The sequence below is a fragment of the Eptatretus burgeri genome, chromosome 13 (assembly GCF_056783735.1).
Source record: "Eptatretus burgeri isolate ZD-2024b chromosome 13, Ebu_testis_v1, whole genome shotgun sequence".
NCBI lineage: Eukaryota > Metazoa > Chordata > Myxini > Myxiniformes > Myxinidae > Eptatretus > Eptatretus burgeri.
The window spans coordinates 79,102,766-79,118,472 of record NC_140973.1 but is presented as its reverse complement, the minus strand read 5'-3'; the positions used below and the strand labels follow the sequence as shown (position 1 = coordinate 79,118,472).

The following is a 15,707-nucleotide window of genomic DNA, read 5'->3' as shown; positions in this document are numbered from 1 at the left end:
TTTAATTTAGGATGCTTTTTAATAGGGGGGAGGGGGATCTCTATAATGGCTTGAGTGATTGGCACTTATACTTATTCGGGATAGTGTCGGCTTCAAGGGGTTAATGATGAAAAAGATGAAGTTATTAGTTTTAATAAATGTTAAGATTTAAGAGGAGGGGGGAATTTGGAATAGGGGGAGGGTAATCTATTTAGCCGCCTTAATTGATCATGACCAAACCTCTCAAGGATAGTATAGGCCACATGGAGAGTAGAGTTAGGGGTGGGTGGGGGGGCGGGGCAGTGATGGAGGTTTTTGGAAGGGTGTGGTTCATTGTGTTTGTTGTCGAGAACCATGGGGAAGTAGCGTGTGGACCCCTTTAGCACTTGGAACTTGTCACTCTTCAAGCCAGTCAGTTTAAAATAAAGGAAGTATCCGGCATGCTTTTTTTCTATATCACGAACAAATCAGCAATAGCTTAAGAGCTACCTATTTATTACACACTGCGCAATGTCCCAAAAGTTGGGTGAGGGGAACTAACTAACTAATTTATTACACATGAAAGAAATGATGTCATGTTGACCTCCCCGAAGGCCAAAATTAAATGCTCCCCTTTGCTTCTGAGTTTTACCTGGATTTACTGTCTCGACCTCCTCCCAGCGTACCTTACATTTCATACCCATACCCCCCACACTCATCTATAATCACCCACACTCACTTTTGTATTTGTAATCAACGTCCTTTTTCAAAGAAAGGTGTATCAATTTTCAAGGCATCAAAAATGGTGGCCAGTTTTGATGAATGAAAATCATACGAATCTGTAAAATGTCAAACTTTACACACGGACCAGCTCCGACCTTGAAACAAGAAGCGCTCGAGTCAAATGGAGAAACAACTGAACAAAAGAAAAAGTTCAGATGCATCCTAAAAGTATTCTACAGCTGTGTGCACATGTTATTTTAATAAAAATGGAACACAAGGAGAAAGTGAATGCTAAAGTGGTAAGTTTCTACATTCAATTCGTGACACGACAGAACGCATTTAAAGGCACACATAAAAACACATGGGTAAAGATCATCCACCGTCCAACTTGCACAGGTAGCACAAATTGAACACCTCACCTCAAACAGGTAACTTCAGATCAGTGTGTGGTACGCAACGGCCTATTCTTTTCAAATGATACTATGGGATCATCGACTTCCAAAACAGAAATGTAGAAGGAACAGCTGGCTTTTTGTCCACGTCCAAGATCTACATGCTCCAAGATGCAACACTCCCAGACACGATACCTGCACGAATATTTTGTTCAATCTAATCGACTTGTGCTGCAGACAGAGAAACTTGCAAACTTTGCAGAGAATTTTTCACTTTAATGCATCTTTTTTGAAATGACTGCACCAAAAACGTGTACGTTTATGATATTTTACAGACATTTTATTTGGTTACTACATTATAACTACTATTGCTGTGAATTTTCACTTCGACGTGAGAAAATATCAACGAAACAGTCAACTTAACGCCTATAACAAGTAAATAAATAACTAATACGTTAAATACGAACGTATAGAAACATCGTCTGCAGGTACGAGCTATTTAACTGCCTTTACATGTAAAAAATAACGTTCTTTATCATTTAAGAATATAACAAAAAGGAAAATCTGCTAAAATATGTAAACAGATCAATATAAATGATGCAAAATAAATAGTAAATATATTTACAGGCTTGCATACTGATTAAATATGGTAAAAAAAGTCATTTACCCTGTTCATCAAAATTCATAAACGTATTAATTTAAATATACATATTATTATACACTGTATGTGTATGTATACTGTGTATACAAATACAGTATATATGGATACAGTATACATATATACATATATATATATATATATATATATATATATATATATATATATATATATATATATATACATGTTGTCCCAAAAGTCTCCATACATAGGGAAAATTAACACTTTTAGCAAAATGTAACTTTATTTACAAAACGTTCTCTCCATGATTGCCATTTCTTTGTAAACACACACAGTCATCTCTCCCACTCTTGGTGAACTCGTGTCAACACATCTGGCATTATGCAAGTAATTTCACTTCAAATGCGTTCCTTTAAATGATCCACGTTCTGAATCTTGTCATGTGTGTCGTGGGTGATGTGCTTGCCATGTTTCCTGTTCAAGTTGATTGCAACCTTGCGACAGCTTCCCGAATCAGCCATGAGAATGATTTCAATACAATCTTCTTTTGATAAAGGCATTTTTGAAGGGAATCTGAAAAAAGAAGAAGATATAAACTATGTATGAAGAATTTTGGGAGACATTTTGCTGAAAGTGTTAATTTTCCCTTTGTATGGAGACTTTTGAGACACCCTGTATATATGTACACATATGCAGAATGCAATAATATATATATATATATATATATATATATATATATATATATATATATATATATATATATATATATATATATATATATATATATATATATATATATATGCTTACTGTGGTTTGAATAACACGAATTAACCTGGTGTAAAACACAGCTGCAATCAACTAAACCACAGTCGTCTTGTGTTACAAGTAACTCCTTTGTATACATTAGAATATATATATTAAGTGTTTTTTTTTTTTGAGGTCACACCATCGCTTATATTTTTAAAGAAAAAAAAAGAACCCATAAATATACAAACTATCTGTTTATCTTTGTTGTGCACCTGTAACCTGTAACAGATCAAATTGTAAAAGCATTCCCATATCTTTCTGATTTTATGCCGGGTCAGCCCTTCATCCGTCGTACTTGCTTCTCTTTTGTTTGTTTGTTTGTTTGATTGTTTGATTGTTTTTCCGTGGCTTTATTGCATAACGTAATCATCCCGGAACTGCAATGAAACAAAATGTCCATAAAGAGAAATAAACTGCATTTCAAATTTTTCCCCTTAAAATGAACTAAGTAAACGGTTAACCTACAGATATACGATGTTGGTTTCCTACAGATTCTTTAGACAGTTAAAATAAGTGCTTTGAATTAAAAAAAAAATTTTTTTAACCAACACGTACAAAATGTCATTCTACATGTTCATGTTCTTATATATAACAGTGTGTGTCCAAATTGTCAAAACCTGGTGTCAGCTTTGTAAATAAACTGCTAATTTGTATGTAAATTAAATGTACAATGCATTTGCAAGGTTTTCGCGGACAGATGTACATCAGATTCATTTCGATTGAAATCCACAAATTTTCGATGGCAAAACGTCACGAGCGATGTGCAAGTCGGCCATGAATGATCACGTAGGTTGATGTTTTCCAGCGGCATCCAATTTGTGAGCCAGGCCCACTCGGCTACAGGTGAGTTAGCCTTGGGACATCTTGAAGCAATGAACCTTGATGACGGCCAGACATCGGAGGCAGTAGATCGGGATAAACTGGTGGGTCGGCCTCACAATGACCAGGACCCACGTGTCCGTACATGCTCTGCCCAGTACTAGAGAGTTCCACGGGGGCTGAGTGCGAATTGTGCGAGAGAGAAACATTTGCCACCAGGGAGTTGTTTCCGAATGCCTCCTCAAATTCTCCCCCACCAAAGGCGGGTCCTGTAGGCAGGAACTGATTTCCGAAGCAGCCATCACTCAGCAAGTAGTCTGTCGAGGGCTTGGTGACCTTGCTAGCAAAGCGCCTGGTGGGGGATGAGGTGCCATTAATCAGAGCCACGTAGCTCGGAGGCATAGAATAGGAACTCGATTGGCGGCATTTTAGGCTGAACGGTGGTGGAGAGATGCGTTCGTAAGGAGACTGGCCGGCCATGCTACCCTGGTTGAGAGTGAAGCCGTAAGCAGGCGGCAGGCCGAGTTGAGGAGAGCGTGCTGGCGAGTGCGCCATTCCTGGAGACAATGGTCCGCGAACCTTCTGGTCCTTTTTGTACTTCATGCGCCGGTTTTGAAACCAGATCTTTATCTGGCGCTCGCTGAGGTTCAGAAGGTTCGCCATCTCGATGCGGCGTGGCCGACACAAGTAGCGATTGAAGTGGAATTCCTTCTCCAGCTCCACCAGCTGTGCACTTGTGTAAGCCGTGCGTGCTCGCTTGCTCGGCGAAGAACCAGGAGGACTCTTTTCATCGCAGCTTTCACCTGGAGGTGTAAATACAGGTTGGGATGGAGAGAAACATACCAACAATATATGACTCGAATACAACTTGTAGCTTGAATATGGACGCATCCTCCCAAGTATATAGGGCAGTGTTACAAGTTGACTATCTTGTCCTGTCTGCACAGAGCATATTGCGGATATTGTAGCTGCAAGCATCACCTTTTACGAAATAAGATACAAGCGTTCAAAACGTCCTACGATCTCGGTACTCACAATTGTACAACCTCTGAGGACCATGAAAATATACAACGGGGTGCACAAATGCTCTAGCTTCAACCCTTAAATTAGACATCTCATGTATTTGCATTTTAAAATGAAGCTCAGGATGGGTAGGATAGCTTTGAGGTTGCAGATACTCACTCACCTCAGAGTAGTCTTACCTGGTTCACACTCCTGACCATATAGTAACCAACTACCAAGAGTTAGTTATGGTGGAACAATGGATGAAATCGACAGCACGTTGAATGAGGTATGTTAACTGCCGTGCAAAGCAAGAGGCTGTCGTTTCAGGTGTTAACACTTAAGAGGGAGAGAGAGAAGTTGTACATTCTCCTGCACACGACCCTAAGATAACCCTAAGCCGTCTTGTTTTTTTTATAAGAGCAAAATAAGAGTTTGTTGTGGTTAGTTTGCTGTCAGGGAGTTGCATCAGAGAACGGTAATGACCTACTTTGAAGATGGTGTGTTCGTCTTTTCCCTCCACAAACGTCCCATCATCATCAAGGCGATGAGGTTTTGCCTCCCAGTTTGTACCTCGTTTATTGCTACAAACTTTGCACCGACGCATGAGGAATTGATTAATGGCACACACACACTAATATAATTGGTCTTTTGTTCCAATGTCTTTTTTTTTGTTTTATCCTCTGTGGATAAACTTTATATCGTGTTCGATAAAGGAAACTTTTCCCTGAAACAGACCACTCCATTCTCATTATTCTCCAAAACCATGATTTTAAAGTGCCTCAACCCGATTGGTGCAGTAAGGGTAAAATGTTGGATACCTGACTATTTGGGATGTCACCCAAAGTTCAGTACACACGTGACATCTGAGGCCATAAGAGATTCAATTCATAACTATATAGATCATTGGGATTATTGAAGTGCATCATCTTTCTTTTGAGCCTCGTCTTTGATCGTTTCCTGATGTCATACATAACTCGAGGACGTCATTTTCACTAAACTCGGTGACATTGATTGTGCACGATGCTGAATGTGACGTTTTCCTCTTCAATCGTTGTTAACTCGTCAAACAAAATAATGACAATCACACTTTGGTTGGTGAACGGCAACCATGGCCTGCCTGGTGAGATGGGAACATCGGAACTCTGTTTGGATGGTCGAACATTTATTTTACTGGAAACACTTGCTGCGTCAGTATTATTATCGTTATTATTATTATTATTATTACTAGTATTATTGCTAATGTTACATCCTCTGCCCCGAAGGTGGATGGAGGTCATGTTTTCACCCCTGTTTGTTTGTCTGCCTGTTTATGGTGCAGGATATCTCAAAAAGTTTTGGACAGATTCGGACTAAACTCGGTTTACAGGTTGGATGTGTGAGAAGGAAGACTTTATTAGACTTTGGAAATTATCCGGATCTGGATGTTAGAATTTTAAAAGTAATTCTTCACAATTGATTGATCGGAGTAAGAAACCAGATCTTCTTCTTCTTCTTCTTCTTCTTTTGGCTCGCTCCCGTTAGGGGTCGCCACAGCGGATCAACCGTCTCCATTTCGCTCTATCCTCCACATCTTCCATTGACACTCCAACCACCCGCATGTCCGCCCTCACCATATCCATGAACCTCTTCTTTGGCCTTCCTATTCTCCTCCTGCCTGGCAGCTCCATCTTCAACATCCTTCTCCCGATATACTCCGCTTCCCTCCTGTGCACATGTCCAAACCATCTCAATCTCGCCTCTCTCACTTTGTCTCCAAACCGTCCTACCTGCGCTGTCCCTCGAATATACTCATTTCTTATCCTGTCCATCCTCGTCACTCCCAACGAGAATCGCAGCATCTTTAACTCTGCCACCTCCAGCTCCGCTTCCTGTCTTTTTGTCAGCACCACCGCCTCCAACCCATACAACATAGCTGGTCTCACTACCATCTTACATACTTTCTCCTTAACTCTTGCAGCTACCCTTCTGTCACAAATCACTCCTGCAACTCTTCTCCACCCACTCCATCCTGCCTGCACTCTCTTTTTCACTTCTCTCCCACACTCTCCGTTACTTTGGACAGTTGATCCCAAGTATTTAAACCAATCCACCTTCCCCACCTCAACTCCTTGCAACCGCACCATACCACCACCCTCCCTCTCATTTCCGCACATGTACTCCATCTTACTCCGACTGACAATCATTCACCTTCTCTCCAGTGCGTACCTCCACCTCTCGAGGCTCACCTCAGCCTGCTCCCTACTCTCCCTACAGATCATGTTGTCATCCGCGAACATCATAGTCCATGGGGACTCCAGTCTGATCTCGTCCGTCAACCTGTCCATCACCATTGCAAACAGGAAAGGGCTCAGAGTCGATCCTTGGTGCAATCCCACTTTTACCTTAAACCGGTCCGTCATTCCTACCGCACACCTCACCGCTGTCACACTGTCCTCATACATATCCTGCACGATCCTCACATACTTCTCCACCCCTCCCGACTTCCTCATACAATGCCACAACTCCTCTCTTGGCACCCTATCATAAGCTTTCTCTAAATCCACAAACACACAATGTAACTCCTTCTGGCCTTCCCTATACTTCTCCATCAACATTCTCAAAGCAAACATCGCATCTGTGGTGCTCTCTCCTGGCATAAACCCATATTGCTGCTCACAGATCATCACCTCTCCTCTCAACCTAGCTTCCACTACTCTTTCCCACAACTTCATGGTGTGGCTTAACAACTTTATCCCTCTGTAATTTCCACAGCTCTACACATCACCCTTGTTCTTGAAAATCGGAACCAGTACACTTAATCTCCACTCCTCCGGCATCCTCTCACTTTCCAAGATTTTATTAAACAATCTGGTTAACAACTCCACTGCCATCTCTCCGAAGCACTTCCATGCCTCCACTGGTATACCATCTGGGCCAACCGCCTTTCCACTTTTCATCCTCTTCATAGCAGTCCTCACTTCATCCTTACTGATCCACCCCACTTCCAGATTCACTATCTCCACCTCTTCCAACCTTCTCTCTCATTTTCTTCATTCATCAGCTCCTCAAAGTACTCCATCCACCTTCTCAACACACTCTCCTCGCTCGTCAGCACATTCCCATTTGCGTCCTTTATCACCCTAACCTGCAGCACATCCTTCCCAGCTCGGTCCCTCTGTCTTGCCAATCGGTATAAATCCTTTTCCCCTTCTTTTGTATCAAACTTCTCATACAGCTCGTCATATGCCTTTTCCTTGGCCTTTGCCGCCTCTCTTTTTGCCTTTCACCGCCACTCCTTGTACTCCTGCCTACTTTCTTCATCTCTCTGACTATCCCACTTCTTTTTCGCCAACCCCTTCTTCCTTATACTTTCCTGTACTTCCTCATTCCACCACCAAGTCTCCTTATCTTCCTTTCTCTGTCCAGATGTCACACCAAGTACCTTCCTAGCTATCTCCCTCGCCAATTCTGCTGTCGTTGCCCAATCATCCCACCCATCTTTACCACCATCCAACGCCTGTCTCACCTCCTCCCTAAATTCCACGCAACAGTCTTCCTCCTTCAGCTTCCACCATCTGATTCTTGGTTCAGCCCTCACTCTTTTCCTCAACCTCACCTCTAAAGTCATCCTACAGACCACCAATCGATGCTGTCGAGCTACACTCTCCCCTGCCACCACCTTATAGTCTCTAATCTCTTTCAGGTTGCATCTCCTGCTTAAGATGTAATCCACCTGTGCACTTTCCTCCACTCTTGTACGTCACCCTGTGTTCCTCCTTCTTCTTGAAATACGTATTTACCACTGCCATTTCCATTCTTTTTGCAAACTCTACCACCATTTGTCCTTCCACATTTCTCTTGTTGAGACCGTACCTACCCATCACCTCCTCATCCTCTTTATTCCCTTCCCCAACATGCCCATTGAAGTCTGCTCCAATCACCACTCTTTCATCCTTGGATACACTCTCCACCACTTTATCTAACTCACTCCAGAAATCTTCTTTATACTTCATCTCACACCCCATATGCGGTGCATATGCACTGATGACATTCATCATCACCCCTTCAATTTCCAACTTCACACTCATCACTCGGTCTGACACTCTCCTCACCTCCAATACCCTCTTGACATAATCTTCCTTCAGGATTACCCCGACACCATTTCTCCTCCCATCCACACCGTGGTAGAACAGTTTGAAACCACCTCCAATGCTCCTAGCCTTACTCCCCATCCACTTGGTCTCTTGTACACACAGTATGTCCACCTTTCTTCTCTCCATCATATCAGCCAACTCTCGCCCTTTACCAGTCATCGTCCCAACATTCAGAGTTCCAACTCTCACCTCCACACTTCTACCCTTCCCCCTCTCCCACTGCCTCCGGACTCGCCTTCCCCGTCTCCTTCTCCTCCTTCGCCCAGCAGTAGCACAATTTCCACTGGTACCCTGCTGACCACCGGTACCGGTGGCGGTCGTTGGTAACCCGGGCCTCGACCGATCCGGTATGGAAATTCGTTTTGTTGTCCACATAATGATTTGGCATAGGTTTTTACGCCGGATGCCCTTCCTGACGCAACCCTGGTCGCCTCTTACGACACACAGGGATATGGTACACCTATTCTAACCGGGGCATACACCGGGCCCAGTACAACTGGTACTCATTTCGCCGACCTCGGAAGGATGGCAGGCTGAGTCAACCCCCTGGTGTTTTCGACTTGGTCTATATATATATAAACATATACATACATATACATACATATACATACATATACATATACATATATATATATATATATATATATATATATATATATATATATATATACAAACATACATACAATATACAAACATACATACAATATACATATATTAATTCAGTGTCCCAACGGGGCTTGAACTCAGGACCTTTTGGGTCCCAAGCCACTGCCCTCACCACTGCGCCAACACCAGGCATCGGAGTAAGAAACCAGATAGAGCACAATATTTCGAAAAGTTATGGAGAGGTTATGAAAAAAAATGGGTGGATGAGTTGAGTAGGTGACAAGAACAAGATGATTTTATTACCCCCCCCCACCCCCCGTTGGACTTAGTCCAAAACAGGGGCTTATGGTTTTGCTTTCAATTTTCGTGTGTGTGTGTGCGTGCATGCATCCGCAAGCATATCTCGGACATGCATGGACCAATTTTATTCGTACTTGGCACAAAGACAACAAATGATGGTGTATATATGCGCATCATTTTGTTTCACGATGCGATCAAATATGGCTAACTGGCAGCCATTTTAGTTGTAAAAAAAAAATTCGGTGCTGAGTACGTCCTCAACCATTTCTCGGAACATGCATTTACTGATCTTGTACTAACTTGGCACACAGATGATGAATGATGGCTTAAATCAGCTCGTCGTTTTATTTCGGGATCACATCAAAGATGGCTGACTGGTGGCCATTTTGTTCCTTAAATGTGTCCTGAACCATTTCTCAGACATGCATGGTCTGATTTTGTTAAAACTTGACACAAGCACAGGACATGATGGCATACACATGCCCGTCACTTTATTTTGCAATCTGATCAAAGATGGCCAACTGCTAGACCGGCGGCCATTTTAGTTGTACATAAATATGTGCTGGCCCTTTAACTCCGTACAGCAAAATTACTAAAACAACGGGAGCTACGACATTTTATGTCTTTTTTAAACTTGTTTTGGTTAAGGTACGGATGCAGAACCAGCCTATCAGTGGGATACAAAACGTAAACTGTTCAACCTGGCAGAGGTATGTGTTCTACCAAGTTATTATTTTGTAATAAAGATAATATTATTTATTTATTGTTATTATGATTATGCATTTATTTTTGCATGATGGGGAGTGGAGAGAGAGAGAAGAGAGAAGAGAGAAGAGAGAAGAGAGAGAGAGAGAAAGAGAGAAAGAGAGAAAGAGAGAAAGAGAGAGAGAAAGAGAGAAAGAGAGAAGAGAGAAAGAGAGAAAGAGAGAAAGAGAGAGAGAGAGAGAGAGAGAGAGAGAGAGAGAGAGAGAGAGAGAGAGAGAGAGAGAGAGAGAGAGAGAGAGAGAGGAGCTCAGGTGGGCCGAGGAAGGACTTTGCACGATGGAAGATTCACAGTCGGCGACTGGCTTTGGAGGCCAGGTTTGAAATGTGGCTTTCCCAGGAATGATCATGGTAGATCGTGCGATCCAGAAGCTTGAAAGAAAGGAATTCTTCCAGAGGAGTGTTGAGAAAGTGCATGGGGTGGGGGGTTCTAAAGGGGGAAGGGGAAGGGGAAGAGGTGGAGAGAGAGAGAGAGAGAGAGAGAGAGAGAGAGAGAGAGAGAGAGAGAGAGAGAGAGAGAGAGAGAGAGAGAGAGAGAGAGAGAGAGAGAGAGAGAGAGAGAGAGAGAGAGAGAGAGAGAGAGAGAGAGAGAGAGAGAGAGAGAGAGAGAGAGAGAGAGAGAGAGAGAGAGAGAGAGAGAGAGAGAGAGAGAGAGAGAGAGAGAGAGAGAGAGAGAGAGAGAGAGAGAGAGAGAGAGAGAGAGAGAGAGAGAGAGAGAGAGAGAGAGAGAGAGAGAGAGAGAGAGAGAGAGAGAGAGAGAGAGAGAGAGAGAGAGAGAGAGAGAGAGAGAGAGAGAGAGAGAGAGAGAGAGAGAGAGAGAGAGAGAGAGAGAGAGAGAGAGAGAGAGAGAGAGAGAGAGATAGAGCTGATTAAGTGATGTGGAGAGGGATAGGTGTTGTAAAAACCTGATGTTGGCTTAATGGTTAGGGTGGTGGGCTTGTGATCCTAGGATCCTGAGTTCAAATCCCCCTCGGCTGTTGAATTAACACCAAGTGGGGTTGACTCTGCCTGTCATCCTTCTGAGGTCGGCAAAATGAGTACCAGCTTCCTGGTATCCTGTGTCAGAGTGGTGACCCATCCAGGATTGTGCCCAATAGCCAAGGAGACTGCTTCGGCAGCACCAATGCTCTGCACAGAGTATGGTCCCCATGGATGGATGGATAGATGGCGTTAGGTTGTCCGCTGGTATGGAAAGAACTATGGCGATCTTCGTTCAGGTGGTAGGCCCAAAATGTGTCTAAATATGTTTCCCTGCCGAGCTTCCATGATTTCCTTCCCGTTCCCAAGCAGTACTTCGGAGGTACAACAAGCATGGATTGGAAATCTTAACTGATGAGATGGAATGAGGTTGCCGAGGTTACCGGCTCCACCCACTGTGTTATTTGCTCACTGAATGTTTATGCTAATTTCCTCTTTCTATCAATACACAATCCAAAAATTGCTTATTTGAGGTGAGACATCTACGAACCCCTCAGAGACGGGTTTGTTGCTAGTCACTCATGATAGTTCTTCGAAGCGAAGCACAATTGTCTATAAGGTAAACATGTCATGTATCATGGTTCCAAATCCTCAGTGTGGATACTAATAGAACTCAAAACAGAATGAGCTTGATCTGAGAGCCATGTCAGCTGAAGCCAGGTAAACATGTCCCTTAATTAAGTATGATTGGAGCTTACCTTTTCAACCTTTTGACCCTTTAGACTGCTGAGACCCCTTAGACCTTTGAAGACCCGTTAGACCCTTTAAGACTCCTAAGACCCATAAGAGGGGTGGGAGAGAGAAAGAGGGGAGGGAGAGAGAGAGATGGGGGGCAGAGAGAGAGAGAGAGGGAAAGAGAGAGGTGGGATAGAGAGAGAGAAGGGGAAGAGGGATAGAGAGAGAGAGGGGTGGGAGATAGAGAGAGAGAGAGAGAGACAGAGGGGGGAGGGAGAGAGATGGGGGGTGGAGAGAGTGAGAGTGAGGGGGAGGGGAGAGAGAGGAGGGGTGTGGGAGAAAGTGGAGTGAGGGGAGAGGGAGGGGAGTGAGGAAGGGTGAGATATAGGAGGGAGGGGACTGAGGAGAGGAATGGGGAGAAAGAGGAGGGAGAGGAGTGGGGAGAGAGGGGGAAAGAGAGGAGTGGGGGAAAGAGAGGAGTATTGGGGGGAAAGAGAGGGGAGGGTGAGGATGGGGAGCGAGGAGGTGATAGAGGAAGGAGAAAAGAGTGAGGAGGGGGAGGAGTCAAGAGCGAGGATGGGGGGAGCGAGGAGGGCTGGGGGCAGGGAAGGCAGCATGAGGGGAAGGGAAGGAAACCTACCAGGGCGTTACCGGGGTGAAATTGCAGTCATTCATCGATTGCAAAAGCGAATTTGTTGCTATTGCAGATTTTGGTTTCTTTGAATCCGCATTCTGAACCGTCACTCATAGGTACTCTCTCTCTGTTGTTTGGTTTTCAAATGTTTTCGCATATTGCACGTATTACAGTGATGAGCAACGTCGATTGAACAAAGTGAGCACGCAACTTTAGGACTGTCTTCTTTAACCTTCCCGAAATAGTTACAAACTGCATTTCTGGACCTTTTGAACGACATTTCAAATCTTTATCAGTCAATGTACTGCCTACCAGTCCATCAGAAAAACAATCAGCATGCTTTACCGACCAACTCTAAATACCTTGCTACCCTTTCAAAAGAACCACACCCTTGGGGCATGTTTAGTTTGTAAGTGACCTGCTTTTGCTGCTATATTGCAAATGGGATGTCCCAGGGACATGTGTAACTGGAACATGCCCAACAGGGACGAAAAAAGCTTTTCCCGGAAAAAAAAAACCGCTTCTTTCTATGAAGTACGAATTACTTGGAATCGATGTCCATTCTGGTTCACCACTCGATTCCTTTTGATTCCCTGGTTGGAATCGAGTACTTTGGAATCGATTCCACCCGCCACTATTAAGCACTCAAGCGAGCACTCCAATAAAACAGTTTATAAGGAGTGGCCTGCTGTGTGATATTAAACACCGTCCGGAGACATTTGGCTGTCAAAGAATGTTCAAATTGGTCAAATGAACTCCTTTTTAACATTCGGTGCAGCTGATAAGTTCAATTCTGCAGGTTAAATTTTGAAATTCAGTTGAGGTTAAGAGATTCTCGAGCTCATCGCGTTTCAGCTGTAATCTTAACCTTTACAAACACTTACATTGCCGGTGTCACGTTGACGACAAAATGTTGAAGCTGTGCATGATACCATTCACACAACAATCTGACATGAAATGGTGGTGTATTTGCCAATTTTAATCACTAACGATTGTTCTTCTTCTGAGCAGACCGTCATTGTCTAGACTCCAGAAGGTAAACATGTAACATGTGTCACGGTCCACCTCATCACTTTACATTGAATTCCCATCTATCTATCAATAATTCCAGCAGTGTGTGTGTGTGTGTGTGTGTGTGTGTGTGTGTGTGTGTGTGTGTGTGTGTGTGTGTGTGTGTGTGACCGCTGTTTCTCGACAACCTCTGGTCCGATCTAATTGAAACTTGCCAGGTATATTGCTTTGTACCTGAGGATGTGCCTTTTTAAGGTTTGATATTAATCGGACAAGTGTTTCCCAAGTTATGGCCATTTATTTATCAACCAATGACAAGACACGTTGCTGCGGCCATTTATTTACCAACCAATGACAAGACACATTGCTGCGTGGGCGTGGCCGATGCGGAAGAGAACCTCAGCAGCATTCCCCATTACGGTTACAACGTACGGACTTTCGGAAATTGATGACTTCGTGTATTCTAATAATTTATTGATTTATTATGTGCATTTATAGATAAAACACTATGCCCCAATCCAGTCGTCGTTTACGAGAGCGAAGGAACGGCCTGTGTGGTTGTTTCTGGCTCGCAGTTTGAAAGGTTTTTTTTGTTTTTTTTTGGTTTGCACGTACGACCACGCACGTACGGCCACGCACATACGGGCACGCGAGAGCGAAGGAACGGCCTGTGTGGTTGTTGGTTCTGGCTCGTGGTTTGAAAGTTTTTTTTGTTTTTTTTTGCACGTACGGGCACGCACGTATGGGCACGTACTAGTTTCTACCAATACACACTCCAAAAACAAAAATCGTTCATTTGTGGTAAGACATCTACGAACCTGTCGAAGATGGGTACCTTGTACGTGTCTATTAATTACCTACTGTTTGAATGTGACTTGGACTGTGACAGAGTCAGTTAATCATGTATTATTGAGCCGTGCCTTCCTCTATTTATTCTGTTACATAATATTTGAAGGTAACATTTAGAACTTTTGACACCATGACTCGTTAGACCCCTTACACTCCTTTAGACCCTTTAGACCCTTAAGACCCCTTAACACCACTTAGACCCTTAAAGGTCATTTAGACCCCTGAGAATTTTACACCTTTTTGACCCTTTCATACCCATTAAGAACCTTTAGACCTCTTCAACCTTTTCACCCTTTAGATCCTGGTTGACTCCTAAACTCTTTAAAGATCCCTTACATCTTTACCCTTAAGATCCCCTCATAGCCATTTAAACCCTTTAAACATTTTAGACGCCTTTATAACCCTTTAGATCATTTAGACTCTTTATACCCATAACAACTTTTAGACCGTTTTTAGATGCTTTAAGACCCCCCCCCCCATCTCCACCCCTCAGAACCTTTTTAGACCTTTTAAGAGCCTCAAGGCACTTTCGACCACTTAGAAAATATAAAAATAACCCTGAAAATCGTTTGGATGACCTTTTCGTGCATCATTCATGTTGCATCACAAGTTGCAATGATGAATCAAATCTGATATCTTAAAGCATAAATGACATTGAAAAGTGAAACTGAAACTACTGATCTACAGATCATCAAATGGGAAACCAGAGTGAAATACTCTGAGCAATACCAATGGAAAATGCCGATTATAAAACTATGGGGATTATAGAGAGGGCAGGTTGGGGCTGAAGAAGTGACGTGGAGAGGGATAGGTGCCCGGAGGTGGCCCGTTGGCATGGAAAGAACTTCGGTGATCTTCGGTCAGGCGGTAGGCCCAAACCGTGCCTAAATTAATTTCCCAGCCAAGCTTCCATAATTTCATCCTCACTCCCAGTCCCAAGCAGTACTTCAGAGGAACAACAAGCATGGATTGGAAATCTTAGCTGATGTAATGGAACAAGTTTGCCAAGGTTATTAGCTCCACCCACTGTGATATCTGCTCATTTAATTTTTACTTTAATTCCTGTTTCAACCAATACACACTCCAAAAAATAATCATTTGAAGGGAGACATCTACAAACCCATGGGAGATGGGTACCATGCTAGGGTCTATTAATTACATACAGTGCCTGTAGAAAGTCTTTACCCCCTTTCACAATTTTCACCTTTGGTTGCTTTATTGACTGGAATTAAATCGCATTAAATCAGACTTTTCCCCCTTTCATATACACATCGTAACATACAACTCCAATGAAAAACAAATTCTACAAGTTAAAAAAAAATTAATTAAACAATAAAACCAGAATATCTTGGTTTGATAAGTGTCCACCCCTCTGAGTTAATACTTGGTGGAAGAACCTTTGACAGCAATTACAGGTGTGAGTCTGTTGGGATAGG

At 43.1% G+C, this 15,707-nt stretch overlaps 1 protein-coding gene across 1 annotated transcript in view; it reads right to left on the bottom strand.

Annotated features, from left to right (window-relative positions):
• Positions 1 to 1,005: 1,005 nt before the first annotated feature.
• LOC147014879 (homeobox protein Hox-A3-like) overlaps positions 1,006 to 15,707 on the bottom strand; it is a 69,260-nt gene continuing 54,558 nt past the window's right edge. Inside the window, exon 3 of the mRNA XM_085853299.1 lies at positions 1,006 to 4,121. Within this exon, the coding sequence (XP_085709425.1) occupies positions 3,337 to 4,121 (785 nt within the window). The 3' untranslated portion in view covers positions 1,006 to 3,336. The remainder of the gene's footprint in view (positions 4,122 to 15,707) is intronic.